General features: G+C 39.8%; 1 protein-coding gene across 1 annotated transcript; it reads left to right on the top strand.

The window, feature by feature from the left end:
• The first annotated feature begins 11272 nt into the window (after positions 1-11272).
• Positions 11273-16685, top strand: ankrd33ab (ankyrin repeat domain 33Ab). Its single transcript, XM_061688761.1, is given in 5 exon segments — positions 11273-11698; positions 12597-12726; positions 12870-13010; positions 14415-14584; positions 14586-16685. Coding segments are annotated over 5 exon segments (1317 nt in total). The 5' UTR covers positions 11273-11443; the 3' UTR covers positions 15207-16685.
• Positions 16686-16689: the final 4 nt, after the last annotated feature.

The raw sequence follows: 16689 nt of genomic DNA, 5'->3' as shown, positions 1-16689 counted from the left end.
ACTCAGCTTAAATCACTCGACAAGCAGCAATTTGGGAGAGAGAACAATTCTTCAAAAAAAGAAAACTTCAAGCTGTTTAATGCCACTCCGAGTTGAAGTTTCCTGTGAAACTAAACTGAAAAACAAAGGGAATTACATGTGTATTTAAAACGATCACTCAACTTTGTCTTCTGCTAGCTAAATGCTAACACACGATGCAAAATGACATAGACGGGCTACCGGCTAGCAGCGATAGTCGCGGTGTTATAATCCTTCAAGCAACGAATATTTGAAGACAAACGGTGCATCAACCCATGTAGACAGACAATATAACAATATTCACAGTCATATTTTATTTATTCTCTGTGAATAATGACTAATGTTATTGCAGAATACTGTATTTTGTCTTTGTGTCTTCATAACTGTAAAATACTGCCATCCAGTGGCCAAATCGCACACCCCAGAAGGAGTTGCAATTAATTAATCATGACGCACAAAGTTCTGTACATTCTATTAAATTATCGTATTACTTTGTTTTATAAAGTAAATATTATAAAGTGCTGTTTTCCTTTGTGGCGGCACGGTGGACGACTGGTTAGAGCGTCAGCCTCACAGTTCTGAGGACCCAGGTTCAATCCCCGGTCCTGCCTGTGTGGAGTTTGCATGTTCTCCCCTTGTCTGCGTGGGTTTTCTCCGGGCACTCCGGTTTCCTCCCACATCCCAAAAACATGCATTAATTGGAGACTCTAAATTGCCCGTAGGTGTGAATGTGAGTGCGAATGGTTGTTTGTTTGTATGTGCCCTGCGATTGCCTGGCAACCAGTTCAGGGTGTACCCCGCCTCCTGCCCGATGACAGCTGGGATAGGCTCCAGCACGCCCGCGACCCTAGTGAGGAGAAGCGGCTCAGAAAATGGATGGATGTTTTCCTTTGTTTAAAAACACAGCAAAAACAATTTTTGTGGGGGGGGGGGGGGGAAGGCTGGAACGGATTAATGCATCTTCATTCATTTCAAAGATGATTTGAGACGCGAGTGCTTTGAGTTAAGAGCGTGGTCACGGAATGAATCAGTTTATTGCTAAAACAATACCCTATGACAAAAATGCTCAAAACCTAGCATTATTATTAACTCTTTTACTGATTTTACTCAACTGTGCAGGTGAACCTAATGCTGTGGCCACTGAGTCTATGTTCCTCAGCCATGTCTAAACTACATGCCCAGACAACAAAGCCCACTCTTTACTTGCCTTTGTGACCACAGGTAGCAAAAAATCTGTGGTGGAAAAAGGTACAAGTGGAAATATCAGCAGTGATATGAGCTGGCAGGATGGTGGCCCGCAGAGTTAATATCAAAACCAAGATTAAGTATTCATGACTAGATGATCTTCTGAGTACAGCTGTCAAGTCGTGTGGCAGCCAGTAGTGTGATGCAAATGCACATAAACTCGCACGAACCAGAAAAAGGAAATAGTCAGGGAAGGAAAAGATTAAGATTTTGATTCATCAGTTGATTATGTAACACATGTTCATTATTGTTTACGCTTGACCAGCACAACTTGAATGTTACTCAAATGTGCTGGGTTCTTTTCCATGAGATAACATTTGAATGACTATAACCACTCAATATTTAATCATTAGGTCAAAGTTGAGAGTTGTTCAATTTTTTTTTGCTAAACTCCTAACTTGATGATAAAATGACCTTTGTATCTTGAATTTTCTTTGCAGTGTAAAAATAATGGAAGTGCTCGCTTCACTTTGTGTGTTATCTAATCATGTCTTAAGACTATCTTTTCTTTCATACCCCAAAATTGTGATTTAGAAGTTAAATATTAGATAGGTTGTCTTTTAACTTTTGCAACCACATTATTTTTTTGTGAATCACAAAAGAAAATCAAGTGTCTACTCCTGTCAAAGTTAGGATGGTTAAAATAGACAAAAGGCACCGTGGAGAAATGGAGACTCAGTCAGGGCACAGAAACAGGAGTGCCGGAGAGCCAAGCGGAAATGGTGTATGTCAAATCTCCATGTTGATTATAAGATTTACAAAGAAAGGTTATGCGTGTTCAACCTGACTTTGTGTAGAACAAGGGAAAGGTATTTTTCTGAAATCATCACAAGATGCAGCAACAACTCTTGTCTCCTGTTTGCCACAGTAAACAGATTAACAAACCCTCCAGTTTCACTGCCCTTAGAACTCACTTCTACATTTACAATATTCTTTAACGACAAAGTTCAAGGTATTAAAAATGCAATAATCCCTACCACACAAATGACAACACTTCAGTCACCTAGAACTGACACATTTCACACCTGTCACTGTCTTGATGAGTTACCAATCAGATTTCTAAAGTTGGTGCTGAGCAGTTTATTATTTAGTTATCTTATTTCAGACTGAAACATTTCCAAAAGCCTTGAAAACTTCTGTCATTAAGCCTCTCCTAAAGAAGAGAAGTCTTGATGCAACAGTACTGAGCAATATCAAATCTGGCATTTTTAGGCAAGTTCCTAGAAAAAGTCGTTTTCCATCAGCTCACGGAATTTCTCCTGTGTAACAATGTTTTTGACCCTTTCCGAGTCTGGTTTTAGACCCCACCACAGCACGGAGACAGCTTTGATCCATCTGAACACAGAGGCAGGAAAAGTCTCAGTCTTAGTTCTGCTGGACCTGAGCACGGCCTTTGACACAGTGGATCATGGGATCTCATTACAGAGGTTGGAAAACCGGGTGGGAATATCTGGTGTTGCTCTAAAGTGGTTCAAGTCCTATCTGAAGAACAGCACATACTTTGTCGATATTGCTAACTGTCTCTCTGAAAAAATGGTCGTGATCTGTAGGGTTCCCCAGGGCTTGATCCTGGGCCCCATTTGTTCAATCTGTACATGCTTCCATTGGGTCGACTAATACAGCAAGAAATGTGTCCTACCACAACTATGACACTCAGATCTATGTGTCACTGAAGGCAGGTAAACATAGGCCTGTAGATTCACTCTGTCATTGCCTCAATCAGATCAGTGCATGGATGCAAAACAGCTTTCTCCTGCTGAACTTAGACAAAAATTAAATCATTGTCTTTGATTCACAGAAACCAAGAGAAAGTGTCATCAGTCACCTTCAGTCCCTCTCTCTAAAACCAAAAAATCAGATTAGAAATCAGACCTAAACTTTAACTGCCACATTAAGTCAATAACATCCACAGCTTTTTACCATCTCAAAAACATTGCCAGAATCAAAGGTATAGTGTCGAAATCAGACTTAGAGAGACTAATTCATGTGTTGGTCTCCAGCAGGTTAGACTACTGTAACGGCCTACTTACAGGCCTTTCTATACGAGCTGTTCAACAGCTGCGGTACATTGAATATTCGGTCCTGACCAGTACCAGAAAATTATGAGCACATTAGTCCAGTGCTCAGGTCTCCGCACTGGCTTCCTGTCACGCAGAGAATAGACTTTAAAACGGCACTGCTTGTGTGCAAGTCTCTCCATAGTACATCTCGGACATGTTAGTGCTATATGAATCATCTCAGGCTCTGAGAACCTCAGGGAGAGGTTTCCTGTGGGTCCCCAGACTCAGGACTAAAATCTTTTTAAATTAAAATAAAAAATAACAGGTGATTATACATTTACATAATTTTGTCATAATGGCCATCTAAGGCAGTTCGGTTTCGGTTTGCAAACGGTCTTGGTATGCATGAACATTAGGCTCTATGTTGTGCTTCCACTCGCGCTGCGTGATGATTGTGTGCATAACACTTGGCTGTAAGCTGAAAACTAGTCTGCTCTGCAGGCTAAGGCGGAAATCTGTTCTCGGCGAAAGTTCTACCTCTACATCCTCTATCATCCAATCACAAATCTAATAGTGTTTGTGATTGATGTAAAAAAAGTCAGGAAATCATTTTATTTTTGTCAAAAAATACCATTTACAGTATGTATGTTATTTATTGAATTGTAGCGTCTCTAAAACTGTAAATGTTGGCGTAATCATGTCAAAATAGCTCTGAGGCTTTTGCTCGGCGGACGTTCAACCTATACGCACATTCAGCAGATCAGACGCGACCAACCGCCGCCACTGTCACATTTGGGGTTTTTGAAGGCAAGGCAAAAATGGAGAGATGACCCAAGTGCAGGGAAACAACGCAGTAGTATTTAATAACACTTGAGTAAACCCAAAACATGACAAGTGAACTAACCGAGCGACAACTGGCAACTATGACGTGACACAGAGAGACAATGGCACCTGACAATGAACTGAAAGAAACCAGGAAACTAAATACAAACAGATGGACGAGACATTGAGGAACACCTGGTCAAGACACGAGTGGCTGGAGGGATCTGATTGCTCGACACAAGGTAGAAGGTTGGCGAGAACAGGTGGACACAAAAACTAAATGAGCACACAAGACATGAAAAACATGTAACACAGGAAAAGATAAAACAAAATCAAACACAACCCAAACCAAATCACAGATCATGACAGCCACATTATGAAAGGAAGTGCGCTATCGTCACACGGAACTTTTTCTAAAAAGTAAACAAAAGGCTAAACAGTCAGAATGACACCCAAAGGGAAACTGCTAAAGATAGTGTTTGGAAGCACTTTTTATAAATAAGCAGAAAGATCTGTGCGTTGTGCAACTGTCATTGACTGCACGGCATGCAATGCAACTAAGGTAGGCACTGTATATTTGTTATGTTTTTGCTCTTTATTAGACCGACAAAAATGAGAAACCGCTCACTGGTGATAGCATGAGCGAGGCAATAAAAAAAATGATCAAAAGAAATTGGCCAACAGAGCAATTAATCTTTTAAATGACAATGTGACCTCCCAGTTTGATGTTTTTTTATGAACAGAAAAAGAAAAGTTTCCCTGGATCAGTTTGTTGTGCCAAAGTTAGCCACTAAAAAAAGAAGAAAAAAAACATCACCACCAATCAGAATTTCCCCGTGTTATTATTTGAATCTGAATCTGAATCATCTTTATTTGCCAAGTATGTCCAAAAAACACAAGGAATTTGTCTCCGGTAGTTGGAGCCGCTCTAGTACGACAACAGACAGTCAATTTACAGAACACTTGGAGACAGAAAGACATTGACAAAAAAAAAAAAATAGTCACTGAGCAGTAAAGGGTTGCTAGTTACCTGGTAATGCCGGTACATTTTTTTTTTTTTGACAATTGTGCAAAAAGATGCAGAGTCCTCTAGCACTTAGAGCAGTTCGAATGACTAATATTGCAATAGTCCGGTGCAATGACCATTTTGCAAAGGGCGCTGAAACTTCAAGGAGTGTATGCGGTTTAAAGTGACGAGTAGTGCGATAATCTGGGACAATGTTGGTTGTGCAAATGTTACAGATACTCCTCAATCAGTGTGAAAATGGAGCAGATGCTACTCTGGCACGAGTGGCCAGTATATGCAAATAGTGCAGCATGGCGAGACAACTACAGTGAGTGCACGAGTAATACATAATTGGCCCCACAGAAATGTGACAACGAACTCAAGTCAAAAAATTGCCAGCATGTTGTAATGGAATTGTAGGTCAGGTGTTTAAGAAGTTGATCGCATGAGGGAAGAAGCTGTTGGAAAGTCTACTAGTTCTAGTTTGCATTGATCGGTAGTGCCTACGGAAGAAGGTCCTTCTTCAAGGAGGAGCTGTCCTCCTCCCCTTTCCCCTCCTTAGTTAAAGTTAATGAGTAACAGACTGTTATCATATTTATTTCGTGTTTTATTTATTTAAAGTAGTTTGTTTTCACTTATTTCTATATTTATTTTTAACCACACGCTGATAAAAAAGTAATTAAAGTAATAATTCGTAACTCAAGGTGCCACTGTAGGTATTAATGCTTGTATTCTACTTCCCCCTGGTGGCCAAGGCGCACACACCAGGAGGAGCTGCACAATGAATGCATGAAATAATGATCTGAAGTTCTTTACATTCTATTTAATTATGTTATTACTTAGTTTTTATGAAACGCAATACTGCAGAGTGGTATTTTTATTATTAAAACCATGTTACAACATTTTTTGTTGGCATTTTATGGGGGTGGAACCGATGAATGGCATTCGATTTATTTCAATGGGGAAAGATTATTTGAGATGCGAGTTTCTTGAGTTACGCGCATCGTCACAACGAATTAAATCCAGAAGTCAAGGCACCACTGTAAAGTGTCACATATTGACATTGATGTTTCCTTCTTTTTAAATCCTTCCATCCATCCATTTTCTGAGCCGCTTATCCACACTAGGGTCACGGGTGTGCTAGTGCTGATCCCAGCTGACTCCGGGCGAGGGGCAGGGTACACCCTGCACTGGTCGCCAGTCAATCACAGGGCACCATAGACAAACAACCATTCACACTCACCTTCACACCTACGGACAATTTAGAGTCTTCAATGAACCTACCATGCACGTTTTTGGGATGTGGGAAGAAAATGGAGTCCCCGGAAAAAACCCACGCAGGTATGGGGAGAACATGCAAACTCCCCACAGGTGCGACCAGATTTGAACCCGGGACCTCAGAACTGTGAGGCAATACGTGCTACCCAGACACCCACCGTGCCTCCTTGTTAAATCATTGTTGATCATTATTTTGAGAAATCATTAACATGATCGGTGTTTTTACAAACAGTATATGACTATAAAATACGAATAACATATAATCAAAGGTAATTTGAACAAATTTGTTATGTCAGAAGTGTGCACCAAACTGGTAGCCCTTCACATTAATCAGTACCAAAGAAGAAAAAGGTGGGTGACCCATGCTCTAAGAGAAAACATAACTACAATGTGGCCCACAATGAAAATGAGTTTGACACCCTGGCATGTAAAGTTTCCCTGATTTAAAAGGAGCCTGTGAATTAAATGTTTATACTATTGTTATAATTTATATTATTAACAATTAATACACACTGTATTATAGTTTTTATTATTATTATTACCATTGCATCCTGCAGCCACATTGGACCTCCTGGCCGACTTGAACTCCATATTGGTGTGTTGATTGTTGTCATCAGTCAACAGTTTCTCCTTGCTGCAGCCTGAAATCCTTCACAAAGTGTGTGTGTTAACAAATTAAGTTGAGTGGTTTCTTATCAGCAGAAATTTTCAGACAGCACTACACTTAACAGCACAACAATTAGAAAAGCAAAAATGTATGCTTTTCAAAACAACAAAAAACAGAGACGCCAACAAGTTACTTTTGAATTGAAAGTATGAATATTAGAATATTATAAAGAATAGAATATTATACAATATTATAAAATCTTTGAATTCAATTCATTCTACACAGACAAGCACAACTAATATAATATAGTAATAAAATGAGCATAACTTAAATTATACTGAAGTTGATGGAGGGTTAGATTTGCTAACCCAAACTTCTCAAGTATAAACATGAATGCATGCGCAGCAGTAAGCTTTTTGAAAATTAATGTTTTAAATTTCACCTAATTTCTATGACAATGGCACACTCACTTTGTCAACGTTGTATCCCTTAAGTTGTTGAGTCCTCCTTTGTACTTTTGCCAAAGTCTTCATTGTTCATCTCTTGCTCTTCCTTGTGAATCAAAGCTCTTCCTTCATCTCCAGATCTCCCTCACTCTTCTCTATGGAGCGTATCCTTGTCTGTGGATAGACAGTGGAAGAGGAAGGAAAACATGTCAGTCAGTCAGTGTGTTTGGCTTTCACTCCAGGAGAACAAAAGAAGAGAATGTTTCTTCTTCTGAGCACATGAGGAGAGCTGGTCAGATGCAGAGGGATCCCTCCTCAGGCCACTCTAGTGAGGAGGAAAGGGAGTGAGTTCAATGTGTCCAGACAGGCCCACAGCCACGTCCCACAAGTCCCACGGGCTCATTCCCACAGCAGCCCTTTGAACTGTCTCAGAAAACTTGAATAACTATCATCATGAGCATTGATTGTAAATGTTGTTAAGATTACAGTTTAGACATTTACATCTCCCTGAGTGATTTCACAAGTTTCTCATGTTTCAATTGTCCTCTTCAAACAAACACGCGTACTGTGTGTATAAACCAAAAACGTATTATCCATCCATCCATTTTCTGTACCGCTTATCCTCATTAGGGTCGCAGGCATGCTGGAGCCTATCCCAGCTGGTCCTAAAAAGAAACTTTTGATTTTAACTAATTTGGAACATTAACATTTGAGTAGTATATGCTGTAAAACGACTCAACGGTGTTGGTGTCACCCATTTAACAGGAACAGGGCAAGAAAGGAGGATAAAAGGTTCAGGTAACTCTTTGTAAAACTCAGAGGTCAAATGTGGCAATGACATGAGTGCATTCTATTTTTTTTTTGTTTCAAAGAAAGAAAGAAATGGCAAGGACCCATGTGCAACCTCTGACTCAGATTTCACTACAAATGTTCCCATAGGAAATAATGGAAATAGAAATAATCCATTCCAGGGACCAATTGTCATCTTTATCGTTGTTAACTGTACTGATTTTACGTAACATTTTAACATTCCTAAATGTCATACATCCAATCAATCAATTAGAAACACTGTCTTTATTATTTATCAGTTACCCTTGCTCGGCACGTTTTTTTTTTTTTTTTAAACATGACAGTACTAACAAGTGTAAAAATAAATGGCAAAAAAACAAAACAAAACACAACCTTCACTGGTTGATTTATAAAAGAAACAACAATTTTCTGACTTTGACTGAGAGTCCATAACTTTTTCTTTTCTCGTGTTCTTCTACTCTTTACAGCCCATGTTGAGGCTGGTCCATACTGGAAGCATGTTTGTCATATTTCTTTGTAAAATTCAAAATTTTACATCCGCAAAAGCATTCCACTAGTTATAAGTGTATTTATTACACCCCCCGCACCCATCTGCCTTTTTAGCAGTGATATAACTAACCATGATAGGCTGCCGTTGTTTGTTTGCACTTGAGTGCTTGAAAACAGTCCCATCTGTTGGGAGAACGCTGGTTCTCACTGAAGAAATGAATAGTGTGCGTGAGAGTCAATTCATGAGATTCCTCTGGGCTACGTCATCTTACGTCATATATCATCCATGTACCTCCAAATTGCTGAATCATTCATATGCTCTTTACAATAAAAGACAAAATATATTGTACATGTACTGTACATGTTTCGGGGGATACATTTTTTACATACATTATCATCAATCAGCAATAGTTTTAGGCCACTTTTTCACAGTAATTCATTTATGGCAAAGAATAAATGGTACATTTACTTTTGGTTCATTATCGTGTTGCAAGATCTCCGACTGAGACCAAGCTTTCTCACACTGGGCAGCACATTTCTCTCTAGAATACTTTGATATTCTTGAGATTTCATTGTACCATGTAAAGATTCAAGACACCGTGTGATTTAGCAAAACAGCCCCTGAACATGACAGATCCTCCGCCATGTTTCACAGTAGGGACAGTGTTCTTTTCTTCATATGCTTCATTTTTGTCTGAGCTGATGTGCCTTGCCAAAAAGTTCCACTTTTGTCTCGTCTGTCCATAGAACATTCTCCCAGAAATTTTGTGGCTAATCAACATGCAGTTTGGCAAATTCCAGTCTCGCTTTTTTATAATTATTTTCTACTGTGGTGTCCTCCTCGGTCAACTCCCATGAAGTCCACTTTGCCTCAAACAATGACAGATCAGGCCTGTTTCATGAGTCTTTTTTTTTTTTTTAATAATTCTGATGAACCACAATTCAAAAGCAATCTATGATTTTGATTGGTTAATTTTGATTACATTTTTATTATTACTTTTGTCAGATTCAAGTTGTATCTGTGACCACTGTTGGTTTTTCTTACATTAACAGAGGGGTACCAACAATTTTGTCCACCTGTGAATGTGTTTTTGCCCTAATCGTATGAATTTTAATATAATAAGATGATTGGTAACTTTGTTATTATGAACCGTTTGATTACCTTGTATATCATGCAAGTATACTTATGTGTGTGTAAGAGGTCATTTTACATGCTTGCCATGTTAGTGTTTTATAATGTATTTCTTTTTTGGTATTTTTTATAAATGTATTTTGATAAAGACACTGACTGAATGTTATACTGTACATGGTAAGCAAGTAAAGTAGCGATACAAAGAAAAGACTCACAAAGTGTTCACAATTTAAAAGTGGAATATATACAGTCCACTAGATAATAATAAAGAAATTACTGGACCGAAACACACGGTAAAATCTGAAAAGTAATGACAAAAACAAACATTTTAGCGTTCCTAAAATCTAATGATGGACTCAGTTTTTACCACAGTGTTGTACTTGTTACAGTCCATCCGACAAAGAAGAACTCTCATTGTGGGAAATATAAAAACAAATAATGACAAAAGTGTCACACAACAGAGTAGGAATTCTAAATGGCTAAGTCAAGCTGTAGAAATCTGAGCAGTTTTTCCACCACCAGTGTTGCGTTTATAGACAAAAAAATGGCCATAGCAGCAAGTAATCCTCCCTGCAAAGGTTTAAGTGGGATGAGCGGAGAACAATACTTAGACAGACTGTGCATTCGACTGTGATGACTCCTCCTCTCAGTTTCATGTCACCATGACATCCATCCATCCATCCATTTTCTGAGCCGCTTATCCACACAAGGATCATCGGGCAGGAGGCGGGGTACACCCTGAACTGGTTGCCAGCCAATCGCAGGGCACACATAAACAAACAACCATTCACACCTAGGGGCAATTTAGAGACTTCAATTAACCTACCATGGATGTTTTTGGGATGTGGGAGGAAACCGGAGTGCCCGGAAAAAACCCACGCAGGCAATGGGAGAACATGCAAACTCCACACAGGCGGGGCCGGGGATTGAACCCTAGTCCTCAGAACTGTGAAGCAGACGCTCTAACCAGTTGTACACAGTGCCGCCGTCACTACGACATGTGGGATGGAAATGAGTAAAATAAATCCATTCAGAGGCACCGCAGGGAACTAACGTCTCAGCTGCTCGGCGGGAGTACCAGAAGAAGTTGGAAGTCGTCCAAAAGCAGAAGTTACACAGGGCGTGATCTGCATGCAGATATCTTTTGGCTTACACTTGCTGTTTCATTACACATTATAGTAAGTTTGATATCTCTTTGTGAATGTATTTATGTGATGTTGTGATTAGATAGATGCTGCTGACGGACGCCAGCCATGCTTGAGGTTATTCTGAGGTGCAGGGTTAGTCCCTATTTAGCAGGCATGTGCACTTAGCAAGGCTTTTAATTCCTGATCCAGTTACTTAACTGTGAGGGCCCTCACATGGCTACATGAAGTCCATGACAGTCAGGTAATTCAGCCATAATCCCTGACAGGTGGACTCTCGCTACCATTGATCACGTTGTCCGTAAACAAACCAGTGTATGAGTGTTTTAGGCCTTATTGTCGGATTGTAATGATTGTCTTCACCTCTGATGCATTATACTATCCTGTTCCTGGTAGATGTAGCCAGAGGATAGAGCATCATCTCACTTGACTCTGCTGCTGGAAGATGGCCACTGCAGCAGAGGACCCTCACTTGGGTGCAGGCCCTGACGAGGAGGACGGGTCTCCATCGGGGTGGGACTCGGAAAGCATCCTGTCAGACGACTCTGTGCTGCCAGACTACACCCCAGAGACATCTGATGGGCGAACGGCATCCACACTGTACCAAGCATGCGCCCGCAATGACCTGGCCTCACTGCGGAGGATTCTGGAAAGAGGAGTGACAAGAGAGGAGGTCATGGACTTGGACATCAATAACTGGGTAAGAGTACATGATTTAGAAGATGTGTGACACAGATTTTGCCTGCTGAGATTTAATTCCATTCAATTGTTTAGTTTAAACTCCTGGTTCATAGAAGACACACAGTTAAAGTTAAGAAAGGAAATACAAATCTCTTAGGTTGAGAGTGTAAAATATCACCAAGAACTATACAACCGTGTCTTATAAATGAAGATGTAAAATAGCATGACAAAAAACACATTCACTAGACTATTGCAAGGGATTCCTAAAAAAATACAAAATGAATAAATCATCAGAAAAACATCCCAGTGGTGCTACAAAAAGTGCAAAGATTTGCTAAAACAACTACCTTCATATGTACTAGAGGGGAAACAATTAATCGATTAATTGGCAACTAATCGGGTATCAAATTAATCGACAACTATTTTGATCGATTAATCCTTTAGAGACCTTGTTTAACTTAAAATTCTCTGATCTTCAGTCTCTCAACAACAGTAAATATTCTCAGATTTCTGTAGTCCTCCATGAAAGCAGATGCATTCTTTGTGTTTAATCAAAATAAGACATTTGCAAACATCTGCTTTTACTTTGAAAAACAACGACCATTTCTGCCTAATTTCTAACAGATGTAACCAAACCAGGAATTGAATCATAATAAATTATCTTTGTGTATTTTCTTCACTGTCAATTATAAATGATATGCTGTTTTCAAATAAAGGGATGGAAAGAAATAATCGTTAGTTGCAGTCCAAATATGTACATAGCTTTCTTAAAACATGACAATACTGTAGGTGAGAAGAATACAGTTGTTTGAAAAAAAAAAGACATTTGAACTTTAATGGATTTAGAGCACCATCTAAATTTGCTAACCGCATGTCCATTATTTTAATTCATCCAAACTGTGAACTACTCCCTACAGAATGGCTTGATGGTGGCTTGCTGCAAAGGATTCATTGACATTGTATATTGGCTTAACACCTGCCCCTATATAAACATCAATCATCAGGACAATGAAGGCAACACAGCACTGATGATTGCGTCCCAAGCAGGTAGGTCAGAACTACACACAGATAGGTAGGTCAGAACTAAACGCTGCAATACATAGCAATTTGTCATCCAAACGACTTCTGGGTATAACATGTATATTCAAATATTATTTACATGCTTTCTATTGATGCTTTTTAATCCCCAGGTCATGTCAACACGGTCATGTACCTCCTAAATTATTATCCTGGAATAGACACAGAAATAAAGGACTGCCGAGGCTTCACAGCCCTCATCAAAGCTGCCATGACGGGCCGTGATGACGTGGTTGCTGCGCTTGTTATGGCCGGTAAGTAAGATAATTTGATGAAAAATGCACCTTTCTTGATTTTCATATCCAGTCATCACTTGCAAGGACACTCTTGCACAGGAGTTGCTCTACTATGACACAGATCTTTTTTTGAAAGCTGGACGTTATCCAATTAACCTCCAAACGTACAGTTCCAGAATAGCTAGCCAGGACATTGAGCTGTCCGTATTTTAAGCCAGATAACGTTGTCCATCAGAGTATGACGCCAGGCCGGTTTAAAGGATCATTCTGAACATATTATCACACTAAAAACATCCCATTGTAATGACTGATTTTCTAATCCGGAACCTTGTAGATTAGCTACCGTAAGTGAATATGCTGCACATGTTTGTATATGATATCAAATTGGATCCAATCCAAGATCTTTAGCAAAATGTCTGCCTTTGCAAAGATAATCAAACTCAGTTTTTATTGACAGTGTCAGAGATGTATTATTTTTACAAGAAGTTTATTATTGTGATTGTGATAATTTGCAGCGTAATCTGCACTGGATCATAATGAGAGCTTTGTTAATTCGTTTATTTTAGCTACATACATTATTGTCTTGGTAAAGGCAATCATTTTGATACAAGCCTATTCCAGCTCACTCTGGGGAGGAGGTGTGGTAAACCCTAAATTGGTCGCCAGCCAATCGCAGGGCACAAATGGACAAACAACCATTCAGACTCACATTTTCACCTATGAACAATTTAGAGTCCTCAATTAACCTCACATGCATGTTCTTGGAATGTGGGAGGAAAATAGAGTACCTGGAGAAAACCAACGTGGTGCCAAGTGTGGGGAGAAAATGCAAACTCCAGGAAAGCCGGAACCCGGATTCAAACCCATGACCTCAGAACTGTGGGGCTCCTCTTCCTTAAAATAAGCAAAGTTAGCGCTTTCTTTTCCAACAATGACAAACACATATTGCCAAATTGCACTCCACTCAGCGGGGAAAGTCTCCCGACTTCCTTCTAGGCTGGGATGTGGGACATGGGATGGCCGCACTCCCGTTCCTGTGCTGTTGTGCTTTGGCCTTTCACACTGAGCAAGTGCAGTGTGAAAAGGCCTTAGGAGTTTAATTTAGAAGCTGATATCTAGCCATTTTCCATGGTTTTCTTGATAATAACCAAAATCACTGGGAATACAATTACGCTTAAGAATGTCAAACAGGACAAAGTGTCATGGAATCAGATGCATTTTGTCATGTTCATTGTATTCTTTAGGTAAAACACCTTTAGTGGTACAGACAATAAAATTAACAGGAAATTGGAGAAATAAGGGTGGTCTCATAATTTTTGCCATGAGTCTATATGCTCATTATAGCTAAAACTAAGTCTAATTGTGCTTAAGACTTTTGAATGCTATGTATTTCATTCGTCTTCTGCTCATCTTTCTGTGTAGGGGCTGACATCCATGCGACAGACACCACAAGAGGAAAGTGCGCTCAGGACTGGGCGCTAAAAACAGGTCGCTATGAGACGCTGCATCGTCTGTGCCGCCTCAAAATAAGGCCAAAAGCTGAGCAATTTTGTGAAAGTTACATCCCAGAGTGGCCAGAACTCAAGGAGAGAGGTCGCAAAGGCCATAGCGGAAAAAAGCACCCGGGAAAAAATCACCCATCACATTAAGAACACGTTTGGATTCCGGCTTCCTCATGACCCAGAGGACAATGGGGTTTTAGACCATATGGTGCGTATCACCACCAGTATCCACAGCCCCCTCATTTCAACCGGGTGTCGTCCACTGTGCCCCACCAGTCCCCCTGAGCTGGGCAAGAGACGCCTCGCTGTACCAGAGCTGATGAAGAAACACTCTGAGAGGGAACTGGAGGAAAGTTCCGTGTGCCATAGTAACGGCTCCGTGTCACACATCATTCCCTCCATCGACTCGGCAGAGTCCATCGCTACAACCTGCTGCGCTGACACCGAGAGGAGGGGCAGCATCCTCTCACTGGCCTCCACCAAGGTCGCCTCCAAGTTCATCCCCCGAAGTATGGCCAGGAGGAACAGCGTGTTCCCCTCGGGATGTATCCCCCAGATCAATATCAACAGATCCACAGAGGCCACGCCAAAGAAAGAAAAGAAGAAGAAGGCAGAGAAAGGCTACCTGGAACCACCAAAGTGGAGATATAAAGAGATTAAGGAAGAGAAGAAAGAGAAAAAAGAGCGGGAGCGCACAAAGGCCAAAAAATAACATTTCCTAAATCTTTTTAAACCACCTAAAGCATTTTTAAACCAAAGTTGTTGTTTTTTTTTATAATCACCACTCAGGGCTTCAAAATATTTAAACCAAAGATCTTGGTACGTATTATTGATTAATGGTAACCTCAAAAAAGAGCTGCAACTACAGTGGACCCCTCCGCTATTTGCGGGAGACAGGGACCGGGCCGGAACGTGAATCATGAAAATCTGCAGATAATTGACGCCCATTATAGTTGCATTGAGATTTTTTTTTTTTTTAAACCCCAAAAAAATTATTGAATAAGCGGTGATAAACTGCCAATGAGCATTTGCAGGGTTAATCCCCCCGCCACCCCCCAAAAAAAAACATTGAGGAAAAACAATTTAATTGGAAAGAATTTAAAAAAAATCTACAAATAGGTGAATCCGTGGGCACTGAACCGCAAGTATGCGGGTGTGCACTCTTCTAACATTGTTTGAGTTTAACATGATACAAGGGAACCTCGGTTTTTGTATGCCCTAGTTTTCGTACAATTCGTTTTTTGAGGATTTTTTTTTCAGACAAAATTTTGGCCCAGTTTCCATGCATCGCTTGGTTTTAGTACAGTTCAAAATGGTTTGAGCCAAACTCATCCATCTGCCCGCATTACTCAGCCACTCATTTCCTGGAATCTAGCACCCACACAAAGCATCTCATGTGCATGCGTAACTGAGTGTTTTCTTGTTGCGTAAACATCACCCCACACATTCATTGGAATCACTTAGAAAGTTTTGGGTGCTTATTTATTGAGTGTAATTTTTCAATAAACAACACTGGGTGTGCCGGCCCTTTGATGAAGAAGACAAGAAACAGCTTAAAATTAAAGAAAGAAATTGTAGCCAAGTATGGAAATGGCAGATAGCGCTTCGAAACAATAACCTCTCATCATCCCTCTCCCCTCTTCAATGTCAAGATTCTTTAGTAAAGGAAAAAGTTATCTTAAATGTTACTTTATCCCTTTCATTAGTCATTTATATTTATTTCACATTGTCTTCTGAATGTTAAACTATAGTTATTCTCCATAAAACTTCTTTGTGTTAATATTTCTGGGTATCTGGAACAGATTAATTGGATGAACATTATTTTCTAGGGGAAATATTTGCTTCAGTTTTCATACAATTGGTTTTTAGTCAGTTTTTTGTTATGGTTTAGTCACAAAACCGAGGTTCCACTGTAAATCATTTAAATCCCGTCTATGTTAGAGAACATGACGGTATATTTTTTTTCTTTTTCAGGGCTTTGAAACAAACCATAAAACTCATGCGATTACTACTTCAGTTTCACAGGTGCTTGTCATCTGTCCACCTCTTGAGTGAAATGGGTGGGCAAAGTATGGTTCAATAAAATGTATTTATTCATTTTTTGATTCATTTACCTAATTAAATAATTAGTTCATTCGTGAATTATAAATAATGAAATAAAATTTAAAAAGTCAAAAAATACATATTTACTAAAC

The sequence above is a fragment of the Phycodurus eques genome, chromosome 10, assembly GCF_024500275.1.
Source record: "Phycodurus eques isolate BA_2022a chromosome 10, UOR_Pequ_1.1, whole genome shotgun sequence".
In the NCBI taxonomy this organism is placed as follows: domain Eukaryota; kingdom Metazoa; phylum Chordata; class Actinopteri; order Syngnathiformes; family Syngnathidae; genus Phycodurus; species Phycodurus eques.
Note: the sequence above shows the minus strand (reverse complement) of the source record. Positions and strands in the feature narration are given on the sequence as shown.